The sequence below is a fragment of the Scleropages formosus genome, chromosome 21, assembly GCF_900964775.1.
Source record: "Scleropages formosus chromosome 21, fSclFor1.1, whole genome shotgun sequence".
Classification (NCBI taxonomy): domain Eukaryota; kingdom Metazoa; phylum Chordata; class Actinopteri; order Osteoglossiformes; family Osteoglossidae; genus Scleropages; species Scleropages formosus.
Window position 1 is genome coordinate 6,367,802 of NC_041826.1, and position 24,688 is coordinate 6,392,489.

The 24,688-nt window shown below is 43.4% G+C and overlaps 1 protein-coding gene across 4 annotated transcripts in view; it reads left to right on the forward strand.

The window, feature by feature from the left end:
- The window catches only part of LOC108924284 (striated muscle preferentially expressed protein kinase-like), a 69,016-nt gene extending 44,328 nt beyond the window's left edge, over positions 1–24,688 (forward strand). For all 4 annotated transcript variants that reach the window (XM_018735553.2, XM_018735554.2, XM_018735556.2 and 1 more), the window contains 31 exons: positions 651–809; positions 1,009–1,198; positions 1,829–2,058; positions 2,340–2,459; positions 2,944–3,048; positions 3,632–3,838; positions 3,924–4,047; positions 4,205–4,377; positions 4,508–4,620; positions 5,688–5,856; positions 6,893–6,992; positions 8,132–8,332; positions 9,017–9,074; positions 9,314–9,391; positions 9,471–9,643; positions 9,746–9,772; positions 10,154–10,306; positions 10,399–10,441; positions 10,708–10,776; positions 10,890–13,494; positions 13,735–13,884; positions 14,130–14,246; positions 15,444–15,611; positions 16,543–16,665; positions 17,522–17,686; positions 17,860–18,658; positions 19,134–19,373; positions 19,942–20,165; positions 20,438–20,513; positions 20,814–20,963; positions 21,134–24,688. In XM_018735553.2, coding sequence (XP_018591069.2) covers positions 651–809; positions 1,009–1,198; positions 1,829–2,058; positions 2,340–2,459; positions 2,944–3,048; positions 3,632–3,838; positions 3,924–4,047; positions 4,205–4,377; positions 4,508–4,620; positions 5,688–5,856; positions 6,893–6,992; positions 8,132–8,332; positions 9,017–9,074; positions 9,314–9,391; positions 9,471–9,643; positions 9,746–9,772; positions 10,154–10,306; positions 10,399–10,441; positions 10,708–10,776; positions 10,890–13,494; positions 13,735–13,884; positions 14,130–14,246; positions 15,444–15,611; positions 16,543–16,665; positions 17,522–17,686; positions 17,860–18,658; positions 19,134–19,373; positions 19,942–20,165; positions 20,438–20,513; positions 20,814–20,963; positions 21,134–21,407 — 7,583 coding nt within the window. In that variant the 3' untranslated portion in view covers positions 21,408–24,688. The remainder of the gene's footprint in view (positions 1–650; positions 810–1,008; positions 1,199–1,828; positions 2,059–2,339; positions 2,460–2,943; positions 3,049–3,631; positions 3,839–3,923; positions 4,048–4,204; positions 4,378–4,507; positions 4,621–5,687; positions 5,857–6,892; positions 6,993–8,131; positions 8,333–9,016; positions 9,075–9,313; positions 9,392–9,470; positions 9,644–9,745; positions 9,773–10,153; positions 10,307–10,398; positions 10,442–10,707; positions 10,777–10,889; positions 13,495–13,734; positions 13,885–14,129; positions 14,247–15,443; positions 15,612–16,542; positions 16,666–17,521; positions 17,687–17,859; positions 18,659–19,133; positions 19,374–19,941; positions 20,166–20,437; positions 20,514–20,813; positions 20,964–21,133) is intronic.

Below are 24,688 nucleotides of genomic sequence, written 5' to 3' on the forward strand. Positions count from 1 at the left end.
AATGGAAGGCAGTTTATTATTATTACTATTATTAACTGATTTTATCTGTAACTTGTATTGTACACTAAGGTAGCATCAACCCACCTACAGAGTAAGGTAACACACTCACACAGTAAATCATTGTGGCCCATTTGGAGTCACCATTTATTTCACTTGAGAGACATGTTTCTAGCCTGCAGGTTGGAAAGCGGGGCATTTAGAAAAGGCATGGGGAGAACATGCAAACTGTGGACAGACTGAAGCAGACTCGAACCCATGTCTCCGTCCATAGCTCAGCACCCTGAGGCACCCATTATACAGCTGTGCAGTTGATGTGAAGGACTTACACAGATAGAAATCTGCAGCTGCTTCATCAAACCCTATGATCACAGCCATAGTGGGCTATCCCTACCATATAGTTCCTTGATGCAAACTAGCCCATGTCTTCAATTAAAAGGCTAATTAGATGCTCAGCAAGTTTGTGCTCTAAAATTGAACTGCTGAGTAAAACTGATGATCTGTAACGTAGAAATGATGCTGCATTCATCATCATAAATGAGAAGGAACCTCTTTAATTAGTTACATTCCTGTTAATAGAATGCTGGAAACAGAGCGCTATGTCTTGATAACCTTAGTTTTTGGTGTTTTGTATCCCTATCATTGCCCTTCAGAGGAGCTGACATCAAATGCAAAACTTAAAGTTATACCTTCCGTCGAGCCCCTCTTTACTCGTAAGCTGGACGTTCTGGAAGTGATCGAAGGGCGCAGTGCACGGTTCGACTGCAAAGTCAGTGGAACCCCCCCTCCTAAAGTCACCTGGAGTCACTTTGGTGAGTTTTTTTCTTGCTCCTTGATATATTGATATATTGTTCTTGCTCCTGATTCACTTCAATGATCTTTCACCAAGATTTGAGAGAAGCACAAGAGCAACCCAGCAGAACCGCCAGCGAATGCTGCCATGCTGCGTTTTGACATTCCTGAAGCTGTTTGCTTCATGTTACCTCTTGCTAACCCCAACCCCCACCACAGACCACACGCTTGTGGATGGCGAGAACCTACGGATCCTGAAGGAAGGAGGACGCCACTCTCTTGTCATCCTACATGTTAGCAGAGAGGATGAGGGCTTCTACACTGCAGTGGCCCGCAACCTACATGGTGAGGCAGAGAGCTCTGCGGAGCTGTATGTGCAGGAGCCCCGACCTGCCATCTCCTCCCAAATGTAAGCAAACACAAAAATATTACTTTTGGCCCTCTCTCATTAATCCTAATCCATCCCGTATTCACTTCATTTCCACTCTCATCTCTATGGATTTCCAATTCTGTCTGTTATTGTTCTCTTTCTACATTTCTCCCTTCACTGCAGTGTTCTCCGGTGCTAGTTTTTCATCTTTGTTTATGTTCTCCTGTGGTTTGCTTTCAAAGGATGCTGCAAAAAATGTAAAGCACCACATGCTATTATTCAGACTGGTCCCGGAAAATTGGATTCTTTACTACACCAAAGATAAAAGACAAGCTTTTGCAAGCGGTCCTTCATATGTTATTGTAGCTGACTTTATGCTTATCCACTGGTCTCATAGTTCTCAAGCTTGACTCATAGGGCAGAGACTCATACATTAGTAGGATGTAGGGTTACGTGCCTAGGCCAAGAAATTTTAGTTTTTTTTTACCAGAAATCAAAATTAGTGGTAGATCACTAGTGACATTTGATGGTAAATGATGTGACAGTAGAAAACTTTTGGATTTTCATTAAACTCTCCCACCCCTACTAATGGTCCAGATGAGTTTCTAACACTTGAGGGTAAATATCAGACAATGACATTTACAACCTTTAATGGATGATACCTGGCAGTGCAAAGTTGGAGAAGATGCCCTCTATTCCTGAAGAGCCAGAGGTGCCGGAGAGTGACATGGAGCGCTTCACTATGCCAGACTTCGTCAAGCCACTGTACGACCTAGACGTGATTGAGGGGAGGGAAGCTATGCTGAAGTGCAAGGTAGCTGGTCTGCCCTACCCAGCAATCACCTGGTTCCACAATGGCCACAAAATCAACAGCACGGATGACAGGAAGATGACGCAATGTACGTAAGCAATGACATGTGAAGGTCTGGAGTCCTGCCCGTTACAATGTACTATTGACTCAATGGCGTTGAGGTGCTGGTTTTCCGAATGTCTTTACAGTTGGCCTTGACCAGCACCTTGATTGATGTCATGCAGTCCAGCCATCAATGCAACACTTGAGCAAACACCTCTGCTTTGCACATTTTAAAAATGAGATTGTCAGTGTGGGAAAGTGATGGAGAGTGATAGATGTCTTAACCCCTTGGATGACCCTGATTTCCCCACTTTCTTCCTCGTGTAGTCAGGGACATCCACAGCCTGGTCATCCGCTCTGTGTGCCATGCCCATGCTGGTGTCTACAAAAGTGTCATCTCAAACAAAGTGGGCAAGGCTGCTTGCTACGCCCACCTGTATGTGACAGGTAAGATACTGACCGAAGAATTACAGCACTGAATCCTTTTTGACACAAGAATAAACACTATCCAGCAACCACAGTGTGTGCGCTCTGTGTGTTTCAAATCTACATTATTCTGAAAAACAGACATTCTGCACGGCCCAGTCTAATTGCTGTTACTTCCTTGTGGTAGATTGTTTCTTTGAGCAAAGCCTTCTTCTCTCTAAAGTGCAAATAGTTATTTACTCAGACAACAGTCCTAGACCTGTGATCTAGTTTGATGTAATACATATTTTTGACACAAGGTAGTATGAGAAATGTGTAAGCTTTAAAGAAGAACAGTTTTTGCTTTCTGTTGCAGTATATGTGCGTACACTTGTGCATCTGTGTCTGTATAGGTGTGTTTTTATGGCATGTAAAAAACCTTGCTGTTAAATATGAGGTATTACATAATTGCACGTGAACAAACATGAAAATAAGTTCAGATTCACGTCAGTCTGTTTTCTTGCAGATGTTCTCCCTGACCCTCCCGATGGGCCTCCAGTGGTAGAATCAATTACCGGCAGGACCATCACTCTGAGCTGGAAGAAACCCAAAAGGCTGGATCCTGCCATAGGTACTGCTGTGAGCACTTTTTTATATATGCCCCACAGGGCAAAGATCAATGTTACCCTTGAGTCTGTACATTTCTTACTGCAAGGTTATTTGTCTTGGTCAGTGTTTCTTGAAAGCAATACACCCAAAAGTGTTTGTTCAGAAACACAGTAACAGTTGATATATTTCTGAAGGTTTTCATTGCAATAGCAGACCTTATCAGGCACTGTATTACTGTTCATTTTAGTCCTTCTTTTAAAAAGCCAGTAATAGAGATGCCACTTGGGAAGTACAGTACAGAATAATATATTAAGCACATAATGACATCTACTTAATTGCTTTTCAGCTGCAGTTTTATTTGCTTCTCAAATTGACCTTAAACGGGTCAGGATTTACCACAATATTGACATTCCACTCCAAATACTATACATTTAAAGTGGCTGCTGATTGACATTTTTTTTTTTTTTTAAGAAAAGGTTCCATCAGTGCTTACTTTTACTGTACTTCTACTGATATGTTTGGGCAAAACTATATATGTACTTGCTCTACTCTACAAATGTAATTTTTATAATGGTGCGTTAAGTCCTTGCATATTTTCATTGTAGATGCCAGCTCCTTGATGTATGCTGTGCAGCAGCAAGCATTGGGCTCAATCCAATGGATCATCATTGCTTCCAGTTTGAAACAAACCACCTACACCATCACTTCACTCTCCAAAGGAGTGCGCTACTTCTTCAGGGTCTTGTGCATAGCGAACAAAGCCTTCAGCAAGCCTTCTCCACCCACTGAACCCGTGCAGCTTCTGGACAGAGGTACAGAGAAGTAGAGCAAGATAGTCCGTGTAGATCACACTGGAGTAGCTTTTAAAGGCATAACTGTTGATGTTCTTGCGCACAGGTCCATATCTCAGTGAGGCTCCAGTCATTACAGACAAGCCAGATACTGTGTATGCGGTAGAGAACCAGCCAGTTAGCATTACTATCACCTTGAATCATGTCCAAGCCACAGTCACCTGGAAAAGGTATAGTGAACCATACCACTCATAACTGTCTTTTTTCTTCTCTTACAAGTAGTTCTAAATGTTCTGATCCATACCAAAGTAAACTAAGTAATAAAGATAATGATGCCTTCAAAATGATCGGGGAAACAAGCAACCATCTTGTTTCTTCTGCTTTCAGAAAAGGAACACAGCTAACAAACAAGCCAGGAGTCTTTGAGTTGAGTATGCCAGATGATGACCAGCACACCCTGAAGATCATGACTATGAGAAGTAGTGATGTGGGCCAGCTTGTTTGCACAGCATGCAACAAATTTGGAAGTGACTCCTGCATCCTAACAGTGGAGATTGCAGGTGAAATAAAAGGACATCTTTCTACTCTATTCTTTCTAGCCCAGACTGTCTTGAGCATTTTAGGCAAAGCGGTGAACGGTTGGTTTTAAGGACATGAGTGTGGTAAACTGATCCTCTTCTCTCTCTGAAGCTCCTCCCACTTTTGAGTCTATCATGGAGGATGTGGATGTGTGCGTGGGAGAGACTCCGCGGTTTGCTGTGGTTGTCGAGGGAAAACCTGTCCCAGACATAATGTGGTACAAGGTAAAGAGCAGGTTTTTTTTTTCTGCTCCAGTATAACTAGTCATGCATGATTTTGCTACTGGAAACGAAGATGAAATATAGCTAAGTGACATGACAGTGAGGAGCAGTGACATTACAGTTGAGCTGTGAGGGAAGACTGCTGTATTTTGCTTTAAAGGAGGGTTGGTGATGGCAGCTTTCAAACTGGTAAGACAAATACACTCACACTTAGTCAGTCTCGCATTCTGGTGTTAAAACTGACCAGGGAATGCTGTACAGCTCCTTTCCTTGCATACTAGAGAGGAGGGCAGACCTACAGGACCCTTGATACAGCCATTGTCCCTGTCTCCGCAAAATCTCCCGTAGTGTTTGTTTCCATTGCATCTGTTCAACAGACCTGTAGTTCAAGCACCCTGGTCACCCATCCTCGGGACAGCAAAGTATTCCACAATGCTGATCTCCCTCCACCCCACCTTTGCATACCCATGCCTTAGGCCCTTGCCTTGCGCCCATCAAGCTTGGGAAGCCGTGGTCTTGTTCCAAAGAGCAAGCACTTTGAAAAATCTTCCTTGTTTTATTCCCAGTTTACCACTGAATGAAAGTAAAACATTCTTAATTGTATCTACACTAGTAGGTTGACTTCAGTCTCTGCTCCCTGTTGTTTGCTGTTCTGATTCCAGCATTCCTATTCCGCCAACTATAGAGAGTGGGTGTTTCATTACAGGCATACAGATGCAAACAATTCAGATATTAGGTAATGTTTCGGCTTTGCCTCCGGGCCAAATCTTCCTGTTTGACGGTGGCTGTGCTTTTCAGCTTACTCCCTCACATCAGCTCTTATGTAATTCTTTCAAACACTTCTCCTCACTTTATTTTTTAGTGAAACACAGCCAAGAAAAAGTTTTCTTGTGTCTTGGTCATGGCATACTATGCTAAAAGCCCTGAGGCAACATTGTATGTGTGTGTGTGTGTGTGTGTGTGTGTGTGTGTGTATGTGTGTGTGTGTATATACATACACAGTTCACATTTTTGTGTGCGTATAAGTGAAAATTGTTTTGTTCTGAAAATATTTGGCTTTTTAATTCCAGAATGACACCCTGCTGTCAGAAAGTGGCCATTTCACCTTTGTATACGATGACAACGAGTGCTCTCTGGTGGTCCTCAACGCCCAAGAGGATGACTCGGGGGTGTACACTTGCACGGCTAAGAACCTGGCAGGGAGTGTATCCTGTAAGGCTGAGCTTACTGTACGCACAGGTAATCAGTTGAAAATAGTCCTATTAAAGTTATACAATATTTTCCTTAAATCTCATAACACTTACAGTCTAGATATACATTTGTGAGAAACAGTTTGAGAACCCATTGAAATAATCTAAAATTTGTTGTGAGGTTCAGAAACCCACATAATTACAAAGGTTTCACAAACTTTTTCTCACAACTGTATATACTGTATTATCTACAGTACTAAGATGAGAAAAATAATGGATCGTATTAGCTGTACTTCCTCCTCAAAGAATAACTTCATAATCTGTTTTTTACTAATTGGAATTTTACATTGGGGATATTTATCAGAACTATGGACTGGAAAATCCAAAACAATGTTGAGTCTGAAAATATCCATAAGTTGTTGTTGCAGACTTTCTTCTCTGTTGTTTAGTAACACTGTTCCTCTGAAGAATCAGTGTAAATTGGTGAAGTGCAACTCTAATGTGTAATTCCACAGTCTCACTGAAGGAAGAGATAATACAAATATCTATAGCATTTTGAGCTTTGGATTCCATCACACGATTTTTTCCAAACATCCATTCAAACTAGAACAAAGTCATGTAATGTTTAATGTTTGCAGTTCTCTTTATTTTTATTCGCAATAAAAGTGTTATCTGAAAATTACAGTGCAACAAGAAACTCGAGTACAAAAAGAGAAAAAGGATATTAGTATCTTAATGCTTAATAATTCTTGCATTTTGGTGTCAGGGATGTGATTTTTCTTGTTATGTGATAAGCTTCATTCTCTTGTTCCACTCATCTGTTAACTAACACATTAATGGGTCTATTGAGTTTTCTCTGTGGAGCTATTACAGTTTGAGTGATATAAAGACTGCAATTAAATGTTACCATCATGCTTATTCAAATCAAATTGAACATTTTATTAATAAAGTCTATTAATAAATAATGAAATAATTAGTTGTTATTAATCAAATTTTGAAAGTGAGCCATCTGTGCACATTGGTTGGCATGGTCAGGGATGGTTGGATAAAGTGCTTCTTGACTTCATGAATCCGTGTCCCTGCAGCGAAGCAGGAGAAGGAGGAGATGCTCGAGGATGAGGAGACTATTCTCAGGAAGATGCGCAGGCTGACCGACTACTATGACGTGCACAAGGAGATTGGGCGGTGAGTCACCAACAGGCAGAAGCCGTTTATTTTTAACAGGTACTGAATGCGCTTGCTGGAAAGTCCTGATAGGAAACTTTGTCGCTGCCTTTTTTTTCTTATGGCTGCAGCATCTTTCTCACACAGTAGAGAGATGTAAATGTAACACGTGTTTCTGAGGCAATGGAATCACAAGTCGGCTGGGTTTGGGACTGGATTTGTATTTACAGTATATTGTTGATGCGATAATCAAGAAGATTAAGGCTTGGCTGAAAAAAGCTTACATCACCCCCTAGAATAATGTTGTTTTGCTATAATGACCATCAAAATTGAAATCTGGTTAATAAACAATAGTAAAACAGCACCTGTGCAATTTAAGGATATAGTTTATGAGAACAACAAGAAAATATAATAAAAAACATTTTTAGAATATATGCAAACATTTGAAAATGGCAAGTAGCGCACATAATATTGTATTTGAACCAAATATAAATACATTTATGTCATTCATCACATGCTACAACGCATCCAGAATACGTTTTACATTTATGCACCAATTTCAAATATTTCAGCATATATTTTTCCGTAAGTTGTTTTTCACGTCTTCAGGATATTCCAACACACGCTGGAGGCAGTGGTGAATTTCTGCTTATGTGTTAATTTGAGGCAGTATGCAGTTGTTGTATGGCTCTAGGTTCCTTTGCTTGTGTTCAGTATTCTGTGACACCCCCCCCCCCCCCCCCCCCCCCGCCCACCACCACCACCACCACCACCACCCTGAGATCCAGCTCTGTAGAGATAATTCTCATGCCTTAGCGCCCGCTCTCCATCCATTGCAGGACTTGGGCGGTGGCTGACTACAGTCGAACCCAACTGCTGTTAATCTGTGGCACATGACATAGCACTGAGTCAGCACAGGGAGGGACACTGATATAGAAGTCATTTTCTTGAGAGCTCACAGACTTAAAGTTTCCACATTTATTTTGATCATCATATTCATCTCAGTACTTAGTTCCGATAGCTGAGCATTTTAGATTCCAAGATAAAATAAATAAATAAATAAATTCTTATTTTAACTATGTGAGCTTTGACTCCTGTGTTGAATGTGTGTGAAGTTTATTTTGGACGGAGTGTGAGCAAGGACCTGGTCTCTGCTCCAGGGGGGCCTTCTCCTATGTGAAGAGGGTGACACAGAAAGGTGGGAAAGAGGAGTATGCAGCAAAGTTCATCTCTGCCCGAGCGAAGAAGAAAACGTCAGCTCTGAGGGAAATGAGACTGCTGTCTCAACTGGAGCACAGCAAGATTGTCTACTTCCACGATGCCTTTGAGAAGAAGAATGTTGTTGTCATTATTACAGATCTGTATCCTTGTAAGCCTTCCTTATGATGTCTTTGGGGTAGACGGCACACAAGGGTACATGAAAATCTCCGGGGCTGAATGTGGCGTAGAGGTAAAGGCTCTGTGCTGTGACCAAAAAAGGCACTGTATCGACTACCTCTTCACAACATCTTCAGAACTTCAGTATTAATATGCGGTTGATATTAAATAAATAAATAAACAGATGAAAATTTGTAAATTTATGGCAATACACGTTAAAGTTATTAAATGAGATTATATGGCCTTGGTGCACATTGCTTTTTCAGGTAATCCACCAAAAATTGTGTTGTACAGTATGTGCTGTATGAGAGCTGGTTCCATGAGCATGAAACCACAAACTGAAATTAAATGTTACTGCGGTGAAGACTGCAGCAGCTGTATCTCTTATCTATTAACTGCTGTGCACCTGCTGCGGTGAGATGCAGGAAGGCCCCCCCAGGAAGCTCAGCTTAGACCCTCTCTTGGGTCACCTGTCAGGATCGCTTGTAGATCCTGCTTTTCATATGCCCATGGAGGTGAGGCCAGCCCACAGGCCACATATGTCTACGTCATTGCTCTCAAAGCCCCAGGCATCTTCGGTTAAATGTGCACGCCATCTCCACGCAATGCACTGAGAGTGCAGCGACACACTGTGTCGGAGGTTTTATTTCCTTGACTTTCCTGTGTAGGTGTTACGAGGAGTTTCTGGAAAGGCTGGCAAAGAAGTCTGCAGTGACCGAGTCTGAGGCAAGTAGGCTCTGGAGATCTGCCAAAAGCGAAAGAATGAGGGGGTTAGCAATGATTCAGCAAGCACCCCAGCATATACATGGTCACAACCAACTCCCTGGAGCAATGTTAACTCCTCAGCTGTACCCTTGTGTTAATTTTGTCACAGCAGGACCCAGATTCCATTTCACATAAGGAACAATTACAGAAGATACAATGTGACCGGGTACTAAGTAACGCATATGCTCATTTTCCTATAGATTCGCTCAGTTATGAGACAGCTGCTGGAGGGTCTGAGCTATTTACACCAGAAAAACATACTACATCTTGATATCAAGGTAGGCAACCTACCCACTCTAAAGCAGGTAGTAGTCCTCATATAGGCACTATCACTGACACTCTTTGTGAACCTCCCAGCCGGAGAACATCCTAATGGCAGACCCCAGCAGTGACCAGATCCGGATCTGTGACTTTGGCAATGCCATTGAGCTCACGCCCGGTGAGCCCCAGTATTGCAAATATGGCACTCCTGAATTTGTCGCCCCAGAGATTGTTAACCAAACGCCAGTCTCCAAGGCAACGGACATATGGTAAAGCACCTGGTTCCTTGAATGCAAAATGCCTCCTACAGAAAACTAAATTAGATGTTTTGTATAGCAACAATGACTAAATTCCTTGTTATCTCTTTACAGGCCTGTTGGAGTCATAACATATCTGTGGTATGTTTATTTAATCTTCAGTTAGATGCTGTATTGTCTGTGCAGTGATTTCTGCAATGTATTTGTAGGAAATCAATACAGAACAACTGCTCATTTGACCAGAAATTTTCAGAAAATAATTAGTTATTCTTGGGTTAAAACATCACCTCTTTTTTTCAGCTACATTTCCATGGAAATTATATAAACTATTTATAAATTATATAAACCTTGGTTTGGAAATATTAAGCTATATTTGCTGACTGCAATAAGAAATAAAGTCAGAAAAGTGTTGATCTTGAAGGAAGAAAAAATTTGCATTTTTTACTTCATTTAGCGCCAATGATCCAAAACTGCACAGTCTTCAGAAAAAAAAGGTAATTTAAAGGTAAAGTTGTTTTGCAGCCTCACCGGCGTGTCTCCTTTCGCCGGAGAGAATGACCGCATCAGCGCTCACAACATCAGGAGTTACAACGTGGCTTTTGAGGAGAGCATGTTTACAGACCTCTGCCGCGAAGCCAAAGGTTTTGTCATTAAGCTGCTGGTGGCAGACAGACTGTAAGTTGCAAGCACAGGAATGAACATTTTCTGTCCACAAATTACTCTTTGAGTAAATAATTAATGTTAAATTCTGTTTCTTTTATATTAAGACGGCCTGATGCTAACGAATGCCTTCGGCACCCATGGTTTAAGGTAGGTTCTAAATGTAAAAGACTGTCGTGCCAAAAGAAGTGGGTTTGCCAGTGATACATGTTGCATGTAGATAAATATATATTTTACTTCATACTAGGTGTGGGGAAATTGGTCCAGATTTGACCCAGGTGATTAAATGGTGTTTTAGTTTGAAACTGATTGATGAAAGCAGCCGAGTTGCATATGTTACTTATTCCAGAAAGAGAATTTGTTCTGGCTCATCGATCATGCTGATGTTCTTGTCTAAATGTTCGGCTTTAATACAGACCTTGACAAAGGGGAAGAGCATAGGTACAGAGGCGCTTAAGCAGTTTTTATCTCGAAGACGGTGGCAGGTGAGAAATATTCTGCTTCAGCATTTGCCTTTTATAATTTGTACAGTGGAATTTTAAATTAATATTACTGGTTTAACGTTCTTGCTCTCACACATAATATGAATGTTTTACAGCGTTCACTTATAAGCTATAAATCAAAAATGGTGATGAGATCCATTCCTGAGTTGCTGGACGATTCCTCCTGCCACACCTCAATTGCAGTTCCGAGGCATCTGAAAGAGGGTTCCCCTCCTCTCACCTCATCATCTGATTCAGATGAGGATATTGATGAGCTCCCTTTCATCCCCATGCCTTTGGCCATGGACTTTTCCGGATCCAGAATGTCCCTGAATGAGATTCAGGGTGACGAAGAGATCAGCAGGACCAGTGAAGGGGAAAGCCCAGCAAGTCAGGCAGCCAAGCCTGAGGAGCGTGAACTGGACAAAAGAATGGATGGAGGAGAGCCTATGGTGAGGGGGCGAGCCAGGAAAAGAGTGACACAGGAAGAGGACAAGGAATCTTCGGATGAGGAGCCAGCAGCAACAGCGAAGCGATCGGAGCAGGCAAAGAGGCCTTTGCGGAGGGGTTCAAGTATGGAATCAGACAGATCTGAAGGAACTCGGAAGAAAGGAGAGTTAAGGAGAGGAAGCTCAGCTGATAGTGCCCTGTTACTGCATATCAAATCTGAGGATGGAGAGGGTGAGTCAGCCATGGAGGAGGGCAAGAAGAGTCTCAAAAAAGCAGTTTCGATGGAACTGCCACGCAGGAGTTCAAGCCCAGGTGCTGGTAAGTTAAGCAAAGAGGACTATGCCCTGAAACTTGAACTTATGAGGCAAAGGTTATTGAGAGGTGTAGCTGTAGACAACAAAATGAGTGGTCTGCGCGGCCCTCTGCTGGAGACTCTGGGTGTGGGAGATGAGAAGCGCCCTTTGTCACTAGAACGTTACGTGCGCCCTCATCGGTTTGGTGCACCTCCACTCACCAGAGCCGCTTCCAGTGATACACCAAGAGAAGAAATGCCAAAAATCAAAGTCCTTCGCAAAAGTGCCTCCTTCAGCCAGGGAGATACTGAGCCCATACCTCTGCACCGACGCTCTGGAGCACCGCTGGAGATACCCATGGCCCAGATTGAAGAACGGAGGCTTCAGGAAGCCGTATCCATGTCTGCTCTCACAGAACAGCCTAAACTGGATTCCCGCCCTGTTACTCCAAAAGAGGCTCCTTCTGAGCCTCCCACCACAGACCAAGGGTGGAAGGGACAGGAGAATGTGGACAAGCTACAGAATGAGGTCCAGGAAGAGGAGAAGATGGAGGTGGATGAGGAAGGTTCAGACAATGTCTCAAAAGAAAACAATGTGGATGAGACTGAGACTGCACCTGACTTACGGGACAAGGAAGGAAGAATGTTGGAGGATGAAGCAAATGAACCTGAAAAAGAGCCACAGACTCAATTTTATGACATGGCTCCAAGAAGTGTGGTAGAGAAAGTCTTTGAGGAAGAAAAGAAGGAAGAAGATGAAAAGGAGTTTGTCACTGAGACAAAAGAGGAAGAAGCCAAGAGCCAGAAAAAATCCCCAGAGATTAATATTGTTACTAGCTCCATCATGGTAACCCCTGTTGCCGTACCAGCTAAGGCACCAAGCATGACAACTACCTATGAAGCGTACTCTCCACCTGCTCGAGTGACACTGCCAGATGGCAGAACATCAGCATATGCCAGCATCATGCAGACAATCACAGTCCCATCTCTACAACCAGCTACGACCCCAGCACCAGTTCCAATCCCAGTAACCACACCTGCCCACACTCCCACTCCTCCTCTAAGTAAGTCAGAGCCTCCCTCATCGAATGAGCATCCTGCTGTCTTCTCCAGGGTCGCATCCAGTAATGAAACAGCTAAAGGTCCGAGTCCACCCAGGACCCCAATTCATTCCTCTACTCTTGGTACAGACATCAAGGACATTGCCTCAGAGGAGGTCTTTGAGACAAGGTTCAAGAAGCGTGAATCATCTCTGACACGTGGCTTCAAGCTTCTGAATTGGACAAAAGAGGAGGATAAGTCTGCTGTCACGCCTCAGACTCCAAGCGAAGAGATCTATCGTCCAGGGGCTGTAGGTGCTCCTCTGGAGATTGTCAAGCCTGGGATACCAAGAATGATACTGGAGAAGTCCAAGTCTGTCCAGGATCTCAAGGAAGCATCAAAAGACAGTGGTTTCATGAAAAGACTCTCCATGCGTCTCAAAAGGTCCCCATCAACAGAGAGAAAAGAGGTCAAGCTAAGGGAAGAGGGATCTGCTTCCGAGTCCACTACTCCCAGGCGTCGGCTTTCATGGACCCTAGGTCGCAGCAAACCCCACGACAAAAAGAATGGAGATGTGGAAATGATGAGGATGGATGGGGCACCTGATGGTTGTCAGGAGGAAAAGGTGAAGGAAGCCAAGAAGCCGAGCGAATCACCTGTCTTGGCCATGCGGCGGAAGATTGAGTCCACAGTGGCTGGCATATCTATGAAGATCCGCAGTCAGTCAGAGGACAGGAAGGATGAAAAGAAAGTGGAGGAGAAACCAGAGAGCAAGAGGACACCGTTGCTCTCCCTCCTGCGCCGGTCCAGCTCAGAAGGAATCAGTCTGAAGAAGATTGGCCTCACTCAGAACCCCTTGGTATCACAGTCAGGCTCTGCTGCATCCACAGAGTCCCTGGAGTCCACAAGCAGCATCCAGTCAGAATCAGCTCTCAGACGTAAGAAACTATTTGCATTATTTTTTCACGTTACAGTTAAATTTCTCTTATTTTAATTTCATTAATCATTCGGACTGAGCAGTTTATACCAAAATATAGAGTAATTATATGAGATACTAGAACACAGACACAGAGAAAAAATAAAATTCCTTCTGCAGCTTTCAGTTTTATGATGTTTGGCCTCTCCTTCATCGAAATTTTTTAGTTCAGTCATTTTTGCTAACGCCTTGTTCTTGTTAGACCCAGAGAGTGACCGTAGGTCGAGGTGGGACCGCTGGGGCCTGACCAGAGGCAGGAGAGACAAGACTGTTTCTCAACCTGACATCCCTTCTGTGATTGCCAGAGAGAGCAGCGCTCGTCGCACTCACCAGTACTGTCGACTGGCATCTGGTATGCCATGCATCATCTTTTTTCTCTCGCACATATACATGCAGCTTTGATTGAATTGCAGACATTCACCACAGTGAATTTCGCATAAAATTCTCATCAACATTTTTCATGTGATATATATATGTGTGTATGTATTTGAGGAAGATATATATTTTTTTATTCATTACTAAAGACATTCAACATGAATTTCTGGAGGAGCATTTCATCCCACCTCCTGCTGAAGCTTTGCCTCTCTTCACTTTCAGATTTCCCTCCTGTTTTCCATGTCAAGCTGAGGGACCATGTTCTTCTCGAGGGGGATCCCATCACCCTCAGTTGCCTCCCAGCTGGGAGCCCCCACCCCCACATTACCTGGATGAAAGGTATGTCCTCCAAGTAGAAACACGGAGATAGACCCTTACAGCACAGAACATCAGCACGTAGACCTTTCCCACACCAAGGAAAAGTATAAAGAACAATAAGCCTTCCCAGTATTCACAGTGTGATGAAACATACGTCTTCCTAAATTTCAGTACAGATAAAAAGTGTACAGGACAGTGAAGTGAATTTAAAACTTCACTCAAATTGCTAAGAAAAAGCACATTTCAATTTTTCTTTGAAGTCTAATCTCTTTTTCAAAGCAGACAGAAATATGTTTTTCCAAGACATTTTCTTCTGGATTTGGCCTTTCCATTGGTTCTTAACCATTTATGCAGTAAAGACAGATTCATTTTGCTTTTATTTTCCAGACAGCATCTTCAAATGAAACATGCAGTCTGGAATTTCATATGGACATAAGTCGCCCTCCATAGATTAATGCTTTAGAAATAAAATGTTGTGCACAGTCATTAATACTTTATAAGTCAAATATACACTGCTTGGGCATAATATAGATTTATTTAAATGATGATCGCCGTTGTATTGCATTAGACTGATAAAGAATTATTATAGGAAGTTGAACAAAGTAATTTAAGATTATGCGTGATCAGCTAAGTGAAGAATATGTCATCAGGAAGACCTTCACTTGCACCATCCCTTTTATTACGTCTTTTTTTTTAATTATGCCAAGGTTGCATTTATACTAAACACCATCTCTATTTATAGATGACTGACCAGGCTGTTTGTAAATGCAAAATGTCACCTCTCTTTCTGTCTGACCTCACACAAGATCTAAATGTCAAACTGTTAACTTTTTGTACAGCATTTTAATGCAGCTAGCAACACGCTTGGGATTACACACACATTGACTGAAACCTCTTGTCCTATGCTGGGTTGCGGCGAGCTGGAGCCTAACCCGGTAGCACAGGGCGTAAGGCTGGAGGGGGAGGGGAAACACCCAGGACAGGATGCCAGTCTGTCACAAGGCACCCCGAGCGGGACTTGAACCCCAGACCCCCCCTAGAGCAGGACCCGGTCAAACCCGCTGCACCACCGTGACCCTCCCACCTTGGGATTATTCTGGTCAAAATGTGTCATTATGATCGTATAATATAACAGCTTAACAGCCAAACAGCTATAGTGGTATATGCTTACCATTGTTCATGCACTACTGGGTATACAGTGGAATCTTGTATTCTCAGATAAGGCACCTCTGGAGATCGATGCTAGGATGAACATGATCTCCTGCCCTGATGGACGGCAACTCCTCATGATCATGAAGACAACCAAGAAAGACGCAGGAATCTACGAATGCATAGCCACCAACCCGCTGGGCTCAGTCACCAGCTCCTGCATCCTCTCCGTCACCTGTGAGTGTGCATGTGCTAACCTGGCCTGCGGGGGAGAACATGACGAGAGCTGACCGCTGGGATGGGTGGCCTTGGGAACAGATGCAGAGCTGAGCCTCTGCACTCTGACTCGGCGCCAGTTCGTGTTCCGGTGCTTTGTCTTGCTGTGCCTGGGGCGTGACGCTTATCTGACACTTTAGAAGTCACAGCTGTGATACGATCCCTCTCATCCGGGCACAGTTAGACAAAACAAGAAGTCAGAGGGAGAACCCAAAGCGTTCTTCACCTCATGCATATGTTCCATAGCTGGTGTGGCTAGTAACCATCTCCAGCACAGTTTAAGCTGCAAAACACTCAATCCCAAACTCCCTTGAGGTTGAATTCAGAGTCACAATCCGTGTTTTTTTATTCAGTCTGTAAGCTCTCTGGAATCAATACATTCTCCAGCTCAAGTTGTACCAGAGTATTGATGTATAGTTCCACAGAGTATTGATAAAAAGTGTGATGCCTGGTTGTAACAGAGTATGGATAGAGTAGAACAAACAATCGTAGCCAGACACTGCAGTTTGTCAGAATTAAAAACCTTTCAGAAATTCCAGAGGGAAGTCTGACGATTATGAATTTTTAGAGAGAGGCTTGTGTAATTTATGAATTTGCCGACGTGATAAACTTTCTCCCCTCAGACAGGCAAAACAAGACACAACAAAAACAGAGAGAGAGAGAGCTGGCATACTGTGCTTTACCTAATGAATTTGAGCTCTCAAGTGGCATGTGTATTATTATGATGTCAAGTAATGACACTCGTCACCCGTGATTTAAATTCTGTCCGAGAGACATTACTTTGCATGGGCGCTGGTCTTTTTGGAAAGCTCTGCGATGTGAAGTCAGCTGAATCTGTAAGTGGGAGATGCCTTTTGATGTAACTATAGTGGTGGGTGTTTGTATGCTCCAGGCCTTCCCGAAGCCCCCGGGACCCCAGAGATTACACAGAGATATAAAAACACCGCCCTTGTTTTGTGGAAACCCTCAAAAACCCCAGCGCCCTGCACCTATTGCCTGGAAAGGAAGATGGAGGGTGAGTAATCTTCATGTCCTCCTGCTTTAGTGGTTTTACTCAGAAAATACCGTAGGTTCACTGCCCATCGTAATTTGCAAATCTAGTCCCACCGTATCGGCCACACCAACTTCACCACGTACCCTTATGCTTTGGCATTTTTCTCATGTCCTCTATTTTTACTCTTCCTATTACCGTTAAAATGCCTGTGCAATGACCCTAGAAGTTCCCATCTGATTTCACCATCTGTTCAGGTCCTAAAGCCCCACATTCTCTTAGTGTTAGGAAAAATGAAGGCGAGAATTCATGACAATAACGCAATTATGATTGTCACAATTCCACAGTATAAATAATACACGAATGCCATAATGCGGTAGAAATGAACTTGAAAAAGATTCTGATGACCAGCTTCTTTATGCCACCTCCTGGACACAGTATGAAAAACAAGTCGGATCTACTCCCCTGCAGAGCGCTGGTACTTCATCGCTTTCAGAGCAATGAAATCTGCAGGAATTTTGCATGAGACTCGAAAGCCTGTGAAAAACACACACATTTGCAGAACCGCTCATCCCATACGGGGTTGCGGGGAACCGGAGCCTACCCGGCAACTCAGGGCATAAGGCCAGAGGGGGAGGGGACACACCCAGGACAGGACGCCAGTCTGTCGCAAGGCACCCCAAGCGGGACTCGAACCCCAGACCCACCAGAGAGCAGGACTGTGGTCCAACCCACTGCGCCACCGCACCCCCGCACCCCTGCCCTGTGAAAAACAGTTCCTCACATTTGTAACAACGCGATGCGCTAAAACCAATGTTATGAAGAGCTCTGACTAGCACGGTAAAATGTACAAACGCAAGACATCCTTTCTTGTCCCCAGGTGATGCAAACTGGTTCGTCGTAGCTACGGGCTTGGCTGATTGTTACCACAATGTCACAGACCTGCCTGCAGGGGGAGCCATTAGGTTCAGGGTGGTCTGCACCAACAAGGCCGGTCAAGGGCCCTACAGTAACTGCTCAGAGCAAGTCGTGCTCGATTCTACAGGTACAAACTAGGGCTAGGGACTGGGTAATGATGTGCAGAGTGGTCAAGTGTGCTTGCTCTCTTTGTTTTGCATTCATGAATATGCATGTCTCCACTCAAAATGCTCACATGGCAGGTTTAGCTTTGACGACAGGTGACCCAGCACAAAAAACCATACCATTTTCATTTCGCAGCCCCTGCTGCTGAGATGAAGATGTTCCCCTCCACTCCAGTTGTGACTTCGTCAGTGACTGTGCCTCCCATCAAGCCTGGTCCCACTGTCTTGCCCAGTAAAGCTTTTGCTACAGCTTCAACCCAGCCTTCTCCTCCATCTCAACCTGCTCCACCTGTCCTCATTCCATCTCCATCCATGGCTGCTGGTCCTGCTGTCTCTGCGCCCGCACTGGCTTTTCCTGCTCATTCTCCCAAAGCTCCTCCTACTGTTACCCCTTTGCCCCTTCCGAGCCACCCTGTAACCTCCCATCGCACTATCACGGAAATAAAGACGCCTGTGTCAGTGACATCCGCCCCGACAAAAGCCAAGACCACTCTCAACATCAGTGTCACGCCTTCCCCTGTGACACCTACCAAGCCCCCACCTCCCACAGTTCTACCCAAGTCAAGGAGCCCTGTCAATATCGTTTCACCTCCGTCTCAAACCCCTCCCATCTCCCCACCTCCGCTAGTCTCCCCTCCCCCTTCTATTGGCAAACCCATCTCGCCCGTCCCCCTATATGTCCCAGTCACCACAGCCCAAGTCAGCACCCCCACACCTACCCAGTCGATCTCACCCCCTGTGATGTTGGTGACCAGCATGAGCCCTGTCAGTGAGGGCGTGAACACGCCCTCTCGCATGACCCCCAGTGGGCGTGTCACACCTTCGGGACGTATGACACCCTCCGGGCGCAGGACTCCATCTGGCAAGCCCGGCGAGACAACGTTGCGTCAAGGAGTTCCTCAGAAGCCGTACACGTTCATGGATGAGAAAGCCAGGTGAGCCTTGGGGCTTTAGTTTGAACCCATGGCAGTGGATTACACTGAGTCATTGCTTCAGTTAATCAGACTGATAACCAGGCTTTAATAACCAATTTTAATCTTACATACTGCCATGGGGCAGCTGGTAGTGCAGTGGTTAGAGCTGCTGAACCCAAAATGATGCAGGTTTGAATCCCGCCTCCAGGTCTAGTACCGTTGAGCAAAGTATTTAGTCTAAATTGCTCCAGTAAAATTACCCAGCTGTATAAATTGGTAAATTATTGTAAATAGATTCATATGTTAAGGCTAATGTAACACTTTAAGATTGACACTTTAAATTAATAAATGTAATGTACTCACACAAAGTACAATAATTCACCAGAATTTTGCTATGAAATTCATGGAAATTCTTGAATGCAGTCCTCGATATAATCCTTTTTTTGATTTTTCGAGATTGTTATTGTTATTGTTCTGTTCCATCTTTGCGTGCAAGGGGCCGTTTCGGAGTGATCAGGGAGTGCAAGGAGAATGCCACCGGCAACATTTTCATGGCCAAGATTGTGCCGTATGAGCCGGAGAACAAGCAGGAGGTTCTGCGGGAGTACGACATCCTCAAGTCCCTCCATCATGAAAAAATCATGTCGCTACACGAGGCCTACGTCACACCGCGGTACCTGGTATTAATCTCCGAGTGCTGCTCGGGCAAGGAGCTCCTTTACAGTCTCGTTGACAGGTCAGCATCTGTGCGTCACATGCGTGTCGTGTATTTGGACCTGCGATATCCAGTGGTCAACAGATTTAGACCTTCGAAAGTCGGTCTAATGTGCCGTGTGCAATAATATTGCTGTTTTTGGCTCTTTCTATACCGCACGGTTTCGCAGTGGATAACCCTGGTGTCTCACAGCTCCTTGGCTGTGGGTTTTGAACGTGGCTTTAAATCCAGCTCAGTCTGTGAAGAGTTTGCATGCTCTCCCCATGTTCACGTGGGTTTCCTCCCACAGTCCAAAGGCGTGTGCTTCAGGTGAATTGGTGACTCTAAATTACTCGTAGTGTGTGTTTTTGTCAGTAAACATGTGAACAAGTGTATTTGATTTGCTCTGCTATGGACTGGAGTCCTGTCCAGGGTGAACCCTGCCTTAAGTGTCCGTGATAGGCTCTAGACCATCGTGACCCCGTCCTTCACCAGTGGTTGCTGATAACGGAGAGTTGACCGAATATACTGTTTCAGCTGACTTCTCTTCAGGCTCATTTCTTTCACGTGAGAGGGGGACACATATGACTCTTCTGATTGCCCCATCCAGGTTTCGATACTCCGAGGACGATGTCGTTAACTACATCGCTCAGATCCTTCTCGGCCTGGACTACCTGCACTGCCGCCGTATCTTGCACCTGGACATTAAGCCTGACAACATCATGGTCACCTACAATAATGTGATTAAGATCATAGACTTTGGCAGTGCACAAAACTTCAACCCGCTGTTCCTGAAGCAGTACAGCCGTCGTCAGGGAACACCTGAGTTCATGCGTGAGTAGTGCTTTTATGCTTCAGTTTTTCAATTGTCGTCAGCAGCTATATACCGACCAATTGTACAATAGGGCTTTCTTCACAGCAGTGACGTGGGTCCTTATAGAAAATGTGAGTAAATACCATGTCAATCATTTATAACTTTCCTTATAAATCTGTGCCAACATCGTACATCAGCATTGTTGTTTTTCACTGCTTTGGTAAATATGTTTGTAACTGATATGTCTTTTCCTGTCAATTTATCCTCTACAAAATTCCCATGGCTCTGAAAGCTCCTGAGATGGTGAAAGGGGATGTGGTGGGTCCCCCAGCGGACATCTGGAGTGTGGGTGTTCTGACCTACATTATGTGAGTACTTCTCACTCAGACACTCAAATCCAAACCCCTTCTCACATATTAGAATGGAAAATAACTGAAATCTCCTAACTGGTCCTTTTTCAGTAGTACTGATGTTTCCACCTTTTATGTCTTGACAGCTGTGTATGTTTATTGTAAGAGAATAGTTTATTTCATGTGATACTCCAGTGTGACACAAAGATAAACCTCTTCTAACACCATTTCTGTAGGAACACTTTGAAAAAATTCCAATATGAATCCAGTTCATATGTGAAATCTCGCTTTACACTGGATATTTGAATCTGTGTCCAGGCTCAGTGGGAGGTTGCCTTTCCTGGAGGCCAACCCTGCAGATACAGAAGCAAGAATTCTGGCAGCAAAGTTTGACCTCTCAAAGCTCTACCAAAATGTGTCCCAGAGTGCCTCTCTCTTCCTCAAGAAGATCCTGTGCTCCTATCCCTGGTGGGTCCACTTTCATTCATGTTCTACTCTGTTTATTGTGGTTAATGGATAATCCCATATCGCCTTAATACAACAGTAGGAGTTTCCTCTGTCACCTTGCTGTTTAACACGTGCCGTGCTCACCACCTGCAGCCCCTGTGGCCACTCTTGATGGTTGTGTTGGTTTCTAGGGCTCGTCCAACCATCAAGGACTGCTTCAGCAATTCATGGTTGCAGGATGCCTACCTGATGAGGCTGCGTAGGCAGACGCTCACTTTCACAACCACACGGCTGAAAGAGTTCCTGGTGGAGCACCAGCGTCGAAGATCAGAGGTTGCCACCAAACACAAGGTCCTGCTGCGCTCATATCAGAGCACACCTACTACTCCAACCACGCCAGTCACGCCCAGTACACCTGTCATGCCTACCACTCCCTTCACCCCTACAACACCGGTCACCCAGTGATTGTAACCATGGGCAAGGAGCAAAGGGTAGCAGAAGAAGACCATTCTGGTGCCCTCAATGGCACCCCAGTCCAGCAGTGATGTGGATGGAGGGGGCACCTCATCATGGGGTTTCACCTCTTTGGGGCATGGCTGCAATGGGAAAACTGCATTCCTGCACAAATCCAGCACTGGCCTGGTTTCAAGGAACCACCACTCTGGCCACACCACAGGGACAGGACAAAAGTAGAGTGGATTTCCATTGATTACCTCACGGACGGCCTGACAGGGCGTGCTTAGTGGTCTGGAATTCATGGTTCAGGACACGTCATCCTGGCCCCACTATGTCTCTTCTCCTTGACCTTATCTTTTGAAACTAGTTTATCTCAACAGTCTTTGACAATGAGAAATGCCTGAAGGGTTAGGGACTACAGACTCATTAGGGTTTTCTACTGAAGCTCATTTATCTAGGACTATGAGAATTAGTTTTAAGATTGTCTTTGAAACTGTAATGTAAATGTTTAATTTTGTGGTGTTTCCCATAACCAAGTAGGGAACTTTGTGGAGAAATGTGTAACAGTATTTGTCTTTTACCTCTAGCCTTTGTGAACCTGGTAATATCCTTTTATTACTGATAGTTATTTTTATAGTAATTATCAGAATAAAGTGGAAGTCAAGAAGGTTGACAAATTTTGTGAAGTGGTCTGAAAGGCGCATGACGACTTTAATCCTCGGCGATCTTGTACTGTCGTAAGGATGTTGAGAAGGACAAATAAATCAGATCTATATAAAAAGGGAAACAGATGTTTCATGGAGAATGTAATCTCAGTGGTATGTTCCAAAGACATCATGAGAACAATTATTTCAGTGCAGCGTGGTCAAAATATCATTGTTCCACACTACCAAATACATGTAAGGTTTAGGACGCAAACCCAACATAACAGTATTTGGAAATACTTCCAAATTATGAAATCCATGATAGAGCATGACCACCAATGTCTAATGGAGCCTCTGTAATGGGGATTTCAAGACAGAAGTTTAAACTAGCTGTCAAAGGGCAGAGACCATCCCTTGAAGAAGATTCTTCTTGGAATACATGTTCATCTCACCTTTTTAAGGCTGTATTTGCTAATCTTGTAGCGCTTCTAAGCAACATCTTGGCGGTGACATCTGTCTGTCAAAATCACATTACAACAGTGCACGGAATGAAACTGCTGAAGTGGACTGTGTTTAGGAGATAATGTGAAGAACAAGTTAATGGAACACATTTTTGACAGTAATGCTGCTGTTTATTTCTTCTGCACCAATTTCTGAGAAGATGATGCTCATGCAGATGTTCATTACAAGCGTGAGCACAGCTTTAAGGGATTTAAAAGCAAAGGCAGCTGTAGGTACAGAAGACCTGTGAGACGATGCAGAAAGATCCTCAAAGGCTCTGTTTTGTCCCAGATGAAAGAAACTCATGTCACAGGTCTAGAGTATCAGATAAAAAACCCTTATTTTGGGTCTTTCCCAGCATTTAGCACCAAGTCATCCTGTACCATGATCCAGAGTTAATTTATTAATGTTAATTTATTTATGTAATAAATTTGTGGGCCTTTTTGCATTTCACTATGGATTACTCAATGCTTCTAGCTCATATTACAGTTCCAAGAACAGTATGAAGTGATTTTTTGATATGTCATGACTTGCATTACAACAGTTGAACCCATGTCTTTTGTAAGAAGTGTGAAAGAACTATATGTGGAGGTAGAAATTTTAATTTATCGCAAGTGATCATTAGAAAATCAATGAAAAAGTAACGTAACAAACTCTTTTCTTCATTTTATTTATTAATTTAGTTTAGCTTTCCGTAGCATGGCTGTGCCAACTGTCTGGGATATGCAATGCATGGTTGCATTGTTTATATAAGGCACATTATAAGTTGTATTGGTTAAAGCTTTTTAGCAGTTTGAATTTAACTCATAACATGTACAAAAAATAAACATGAAATTTAGTTTGTTTGCTTTATTGTTCAAATAGTATTGAAATTGTGTCTAAAGTTTTTATTCCTCTAAATTCTAGACAACATGTGAGAATGGTAGAATGTACAATGACAAAATGTGACAACATATTTTACCTACAATCCTTAAGCACTGACATTTAGAAATAGATTAAAACTTAATTTGTTTTTGGTTTTCTTTTTTCCGTTTTTGGTGAACTGCACTTTCTGCTTTCTTATGGTTTATATTCTTAAAGAATGTAATTTTGCTTCTTAACTCTTTATCAATAGGGTTTATATGGAATGCAACACCCATAGTGAAAATGTATATCTTACTAGATGTTATTAATTTTATCTGTGTGAAATGACGAGAGGACCTATGCGTCTGCACTGTGTCAGAGGCTCAGCAGTTTTTTTTTATTTAGTGAGAGAGAATAATAATAATAGAGCCCTTTTCTCAATAATGGTGATGCAGTTTGAAAAGGTTAATAGTTTCTTATGTGCAACAGCATGTACATCAAACACAAAGCTGTGGTAAAACCACTAATTCTGCAACCTTTGGTTAGTGTCCTAGTAAAGCAATATACATTATTACAGTATTTCTTAACCCAGACAATGTACTATAATAAATATTACAAATTATAGTGTTACATCATTACATGCAATTTCACCTTGAGTAGGGAAGCCAGTCAATAAAAATTAATGATATTAATGATGTCTAAGAGGTCAAGCCTCGTCAGGCTGTGGGTGTCATATCCATGCCGGGTAAGAAGAATGCAGCGGGACCCGTCACACTGTACCTGCCCCTTGCTTCCTATGTCACACACACACACACACACACACACACACACACACACACTCTGAGTGTCTCTGTGCCATTGGTTTCACACCTGTGTGCCAGTGGGTTCATGTGCACCATTGCTTCACCATCCAACTGCACGTTGGGGCACCTGATCACTCCCAGGGAAAGCCAAATGTGCCAAGCATGGTTTAAAGTGCAAATAATGGGCTGTAATATTTTATTTGGGAAGTTTTTTAATTAGCAAAAGAATAAAACATGTTCTGCCTTGCGCTTGTCAGACTTGGGAACTTGGGTGGATTATTGAAAAGAGATTGTCCGTTCGGTGGTCGGCAGTGACAATCTGTTTAAAATATTAAGTAGGCACTTTATTTCCTAGTGATTTGTTTTATTTATTGATCTCATTCAGTATGATTGTGAACATCTCTTACAGTTTTGTGAAATTACTCATTTAACTCTGGTGTGGCTAAATAGCATGACAGCTGGGAAAACAAACAATCCTAATAAAGTATGACTCAAGCAA